Below are 5,472 nucleotides of genomic sequence, written 5' to 3'. Positions count from 1 at the left end.
GTCCCCAAACATGAAACGGGAAGGAGCCATCCAACGCTAATTATAAAGTATCCGGCTTGGGGGAGAAAAAGTAGGTGAGGATCATGCATGTGATGGGATATTTGTCCGGTTGGGAGGAGAGAGAGAAGAGGGAGACCATGCACGTGTGGTTGGGAGGAGAGATAGAAGAGAGGGACATGCATGTGATCGATCAAGTGCAGGCTTACGGACTACCTTGTACTCGGTCTGCCGTATATTTGGATTTGTGCTTTATCTATAAAGTGAAACGAGAGCGTGGAAGGAGAACAATATGTACCTTATCAATAATATCAATACGTGAACCATTTCTAAATAATTTGTTCAGTGATCAACAAAAAGGATGAATTGCTTAAATTTTGCAGGCTACGGCAACAACTCTACTGCCCCGGCCCCATGCATCAACACATGTCCACATGCATGTGCCTTAATCCGGCACACATATATGCTTCTTGCATGCATGCATACACTCATGCTCTGCCCTTGCATGCAACCACGTAAAGACGGGTGTATGCATGATCCGTCGATCATTTCAGCATTAGTTCCTGCACTAATATATCATTTCAGCATCAGCACGCACTTTTTCCCCGAAGCAAACCAATCGGTTAATTAGTTCGTGTGCTTGGGCCTTATCTCGATGCCCTGCACGATGAGCCCTCTCTTCCACCGCCGGCATTCCACCTCCTTGAGGCTCACCTCCACCACCCCGTCCTCCTCGTCGTCCACGGCGAACTCGCCCAGCTCGACCTCCGTCCACCCGTCGTCCCCTCTCCGCCGCGGGCACCTGATGTCCATGTCGGCCTCCCTGACCAGCTTCCACCCGTAGTTCTTCCGTGGCCGCACGTACTCCTGCCTCCGTCGGTGCATCGCCGTCTCCTCCTCCCCCTGCATGTGCTGCAGGCAGATAGTGTTCTCTGTCGACGTGGACACCGCGGTCAATGTCGGCTTGGTACCGCTGCCGGAGACGACGACGGTGACCGTGCCCTTGGGTGGCAGGATGCCAATGTTGCACTCGAGGCCGTAGGAGTCGTCGGCGATGGCGTAGACGAGGTAGGCTGCGTAGGTGGTCTGTGGGGTGAGCAGGGAGAGCTGTAGCTTCCCCGTGATCTCCAGCCAGCACACGTCCACAAGCTCGGCCACCTCAGGAAACCTAGAAATACACGAAGGGGTCGGACATGATCAGATACGTGTACCAATCAATATTCAATAGCATGAACACGTAGGAACGAACATGCATGCAGGTAGGAGTACGTGCATGCATGCAAGCTGGTACGTGTCGACACGTGTGTAGGAAGACAGTTTCGTAAGAGGATGCCGTGTCTGAACAGAACAAGAAGACAGGGCACGCGTCAGAGGCTCGGAGCACGTTATAAGGCGTGAGAAGAATTGTTCTCTCTTAGGTTTTATTCGGTCAACAAAAACACACTTGCATGCGTTTGATCGAAAATGCCTTTTGGAGCTCGGCCTCCATGGAGGCCGGTTTTTGAAAACAATAAAATTCATGAAAAATCATATTTTTATAATTCAAAAAAAATTTAAAAAAATTACAGATATATATGGAGGCATAACACACATGTGTGTAAATTTTTAGGACGAAATACGTTGAAATGAAGGCTGTGCAAAAAAAACAAATCTGAGGCTTTTTAACACATGTTACTATTCATCCTCAAAGTCCAGAAATTTATCTTTTTTCTATAGGTCACATTATGAAGTATTTCATCTTGAATTTTTACACACACATACATCTCATCTGTGTATAGTTGCATATTTATTTTCAGAATTTTTTGAAGTCAAAAAGTTTAAATTTTGAATTTTTCAAAAATAAAGGGCTTCATGGAGCTCGGTCACCAAAACGCCCTACTCGCATTTGATAAACTATATAAATGATTCCTTATTTTATTTGCTTGGTTGGTAGTGGCACCCGATCGACGCGGTACTTAGGAGCCAAGTAACTTTCGACTAGTGTGTGCTCTTGCATCTATTCCCATGGAATTTTATACTCTATCCTCTAGTATGTTTTCTATAACAGTTTGTTTAATTCATATCTAGATGTTTTTTAAGGATGTCACATCTAACCTCCCACAAATATATAATGAAGCAACAAGAAACAAAAAAAATTAGGACAAAAAAATAGACCACAAACAGAATGAAAATTAGCTTAGATGTGACATAACTATGTCACATCTAGATGTGTCCTAGACAGACCTTTTCTACAAAGTGACAACCTTTGTTCAAGCTTATCGTTCAAAGCATGCACCATTTTTCCTAACTTACTTGGCGGTGGTAGCCGTGCATGGTGTTCCTATTTTGTAGCTAGTCAACTTAGATACCTAGTGCCATCTGAGATCCTCAAAGAAAAAGAAAAACCTAGTGCCATCTGCCACGTACATGAACACGTACGTACACAGCGATCGAGAAGCAATGCAGCTATATCTCTGCATGTTCGTACCGTGATCCGGGAAGGTCGGCAGTCCACGTCCAGCAGGAGGGGTCGTCGGCCCACACGATGCTCAGCGCCCTCGCCGACAGCATCCAGCATTTGGCGCCGCTCCGCCTGTCCAGCCCGAAGCTCTGCACGTGCACCCCATACCAATACCGATCGATCAGCAACTAGCAACTTTACTCACCTCCACCTCCACTAACGATTACCAAGTTACCAACAATGTGAGTATACCATGGTGGCGCCGTCGAGGAGGACCGGGCGGCTGCAGAGGCACGTGAACAGCTCCTTCTTGGACATGGAGCACTCGCGGCAGTCATCGTCGTCGGCGCGGGTGAGCACGGCGGCATGGTCGCGCGGCAGGAAGCAGTCCCAGACGGCGTCGGAGTCGGCCGCGGCCCGGAACGCCGGGGACACGGCCGAGGAGCTGAGCGCGTCCCCCGGCGTCGTCATCGCGATCGCGTGCGCCACGCACTCCTCCGGCAGCCGGTAGATCGCCGCCGCCGCCGCCGCACAGTCCATATACGCAAATATGCAACCACAAAGCACGCGCGCTGGCCCACAGAAGCTTCCTCAACTGACGTACGACGCGATGGAGCACGTGGATTCGATGGATGGATTGGGAAATGGCGGCGCGCGGCGGGTGGTGTTATATAGCCATGCCGGGGAGGGTGGAGAGAGAAGCTTAAGGGCTAAGGCTCACGGCGGGGCGGCACAGTGAGTGGCTCGAGCTCGGTCGGAAGTTAGCTTAGCTATGGCTAGGGGAGCTTTGCTGACTCGGATCAGGGTTTGTTAAAACGTAAAGGGGTGGTGGTGTTCCAGCGGGAGATCCGGCGTGGTGTGCCCCGCACGTACTCCGTCGTCCCCCCAAGGCTTTTCGATCTCTTTCTGGTCGACAGGCTGGTGAGTGACACGGCTTATCGCTAGCACGATCGATCTTGCACCCATGCATGCAGCCACTATCAGACGTCATCCAACGCCACGCGCGGCCTAGTGCATACTCTCTCTTTTGATGTGTGTTACTCGAAAAAACGTGAGAACTTCAAGAAGGAGCATTGTGAATGCAATTTTCTTTTTTCTTTTCTTTTTTCGCGGGAAAACTTTCAATCTGTTCATCATCAATCATGACAGTGCAACAAACACTAATAATAAAAATTACATTCAGATTCGTAGACGACTACAGGCACTAAGCCTCTGCCTTTAGATGGATTTTTTTTAAAGCCTGACCAAACTTATAGTCAGTTTGACAAGAAAGTAAAATAAATTAGACTTGTTCTATTTCCTAGAGCCTTCCCATCTCGATGGTGTTGTTTGTGGATGATTACTGGGCGTAGACTCCTGTCGTACGTTCTGGATAGTGAGACTAGGGTTTGCAGGATTTGTCGGCGTGGCGGCTTCCTACACTGGGGTCCTTCGGCCGCATCTCCACTAAGTTGATGCGTCCACCTATCACCTATGCCGGCGTGAGGCTTGCGAGATTTATTGATTATTGAGAGGTCAGGCTCTTGGACATGTGGCTCTTTCGGTTGTGACAACTTCTTCATCGATACAATGATCTGATGGGATCATGGCCTTGATGACTTCCCGCTCATGATCAACAATGTTAAGTTGGCTCTGGCGTTGGAGCGGTGTCCGGCAATGTGACATCAATCTGTTTGAGAGGAAGAAGATCAGCCCACAGCGATTTCAGTGTAATTTCTTTATTTTATAGGTTTCTTTGCACTAGGTGGTGGCGAGATCTTATGGATTTCATCTTTAGCCTACCCCAGCTTTTTTTTTTGCAAGGAAATTTCTGATCTATTCATCTTCAATCATGGCAGAGCTTGTTTGGACTAAAGGCTTATTGTTGATGGGTTTCTTTGTACTACTGGCATTATATATAGATGGCTTTTTGACAAAATAATAAAATTTTACTTACATTTTGGGATGGAAGAATTGGTAATGATAATTTAAGATGATAATAAAATAAAATGAAGTATGTGCGAGACACTAATAATCACAATTTTAAATGAAAAATAGCAGTGCCAAATGTCACATCCTTGTAAGTATTTTACAAGTCGGGAACATTCCGGGTGGTTTTAAACGAGCACGTGCTCTTCAATCAAAAGGGAAATGCTCGGTTCTACGTGCCAGGGGAAAGGTCAATACCGTCGAGTCAGCAATGTTCTCAAGCTGACGCCCACCCTGATTCGCGAATAAACATGGTCAAGTCATCTTATACGTTAGGTGGCGAGACGAGCCTAACAGAGACGTACGGGCACTGCCGGAAGCTTCTCTCCATCAAAGTAACCATCTCAAAAACTAAACAGCATGTCCACTTAAAATTTTATATACAAAAAATACGCTCCCTCCGTTTCTAAATAGAAGCCTTTTTAGAGATTTTAATACGAACCACATACAGATATATATAGACATATTTAGAGTGTAGATTCACTTATTTTGCTCCTAGTCCATATTGAAATCTCTAGAAAGTATTATATTTAGGAACTGAGGGAGTATAAAGGAACTGGATAAAATTAGGAGTGCACATGCAGAAGACAGAGGAGAGCAATGCGCAGAGAGTTTGCTTAGCGCAGTCCCTGCTCATCCGCTCCCGGAACAGGGGCTTTCCTTTCCCCCTTGGGGCCCCAAGGGCGTTTTTTCTCGTTTTGCTTCGGCCCGTTCAGTTGGCTGAAACAAAGCACGATAGGCCGGGAGCCTTTAGGGGATCCGACGAGCAAAGAAAGGAAAAAACAGCGTGCTTTAACACAAACCGTGGCCCTTTTGAGGTAAGATTAGTGGCGGATCTACGCAATCCACATGAACCCTTTGCCGCCTTTTGCGCCAGGGGACTCACTCCCCCCAGCTTCCGCTGCTTTCCTTTCCTCCCCACTACACAATCGATCCATCCATCCATCCATCTCCTCAGCGGAAAGATAAAAGAAGAATCCATATCTTAGTGAAGCCTTTGCCAAAGATTTTGCTTGCCTGCGCGAGTCAGTGCTGGCTGGGTGCAAAGGGGAACACATGGATGGACA

General features: G+C 47.5%; 1 protein-coding gene across 1 annotated transcript; it reads right to left on the bottom strand.

Moving 5' to 3' along the window:
- Positions 1–297: 297 nt before the first annotated feature.
- LOC123128929 (putative F-box protein PP2-B12) lies at positions 298–3,088 on the bottom strand. The gene is made up of 3 exons (XM_044549044.1): positions 2,690–3,088; positions 2,465–2,586; positions 298–1,165 (listed from the first exon to the last, which is right to left on the bottom strand). The coding sequence occupies exons 1-3, from the start codon at positions 2,975–2,977 to the stop codon at positions 625–627; spliced, it is 951 nt and encodes a 316-aa protein (XP_044404979.1). The 5' UTR covers positions 2,978–3,088; the 3' UTR covers positions 298–624.
- Positions 3,089–5,472: the final 2,384 nt, after the last annotated feature.

This window comes from Triticum aestivum, chromosome 6A (assembly GCF_018294505.1).
Source record: "Triticum aestivum cultivar Chinese Spring chromosome 6A, IWGSC CS RefSeq v2.1, whole genome shotgun sequence".
Classification (NCBI taxonomy): Eukaryota; Viridiplantae; Streptophyta; class Magnoliopsida; order Poales; family Poaceae; genus Triticum; species Triticum aestivum.
This window is presented reverse-complemented; position numbering and strand designations above follow the sequence as displayed.

Excerpts from the sequence above, each read along its gene's own strand:
- LOC123128929 (XM_044549044.1), bottom strand. The coding sequence starts at position 2,977 with ATGGACTGTGCGGCGGCGGCGGCGGCGATCTACCGGCTGCCGGAGGAG. Across the intron at positions 2,587-2,689 it reads TCCTCGACGGCGCCACCATG|AGCTTCGGGCTGGACAGGCG; the intron begins GTATACTCACAT and ends GTGCACGTGCAG. Across the intron at positions 1,166-2,464 it reads GCCGACCTTCCCGGATCACG|GTTTCCTGAGGTGGCCGAGC; the intron begins GTACGAACATGC and ends GTGTATTTCTAG.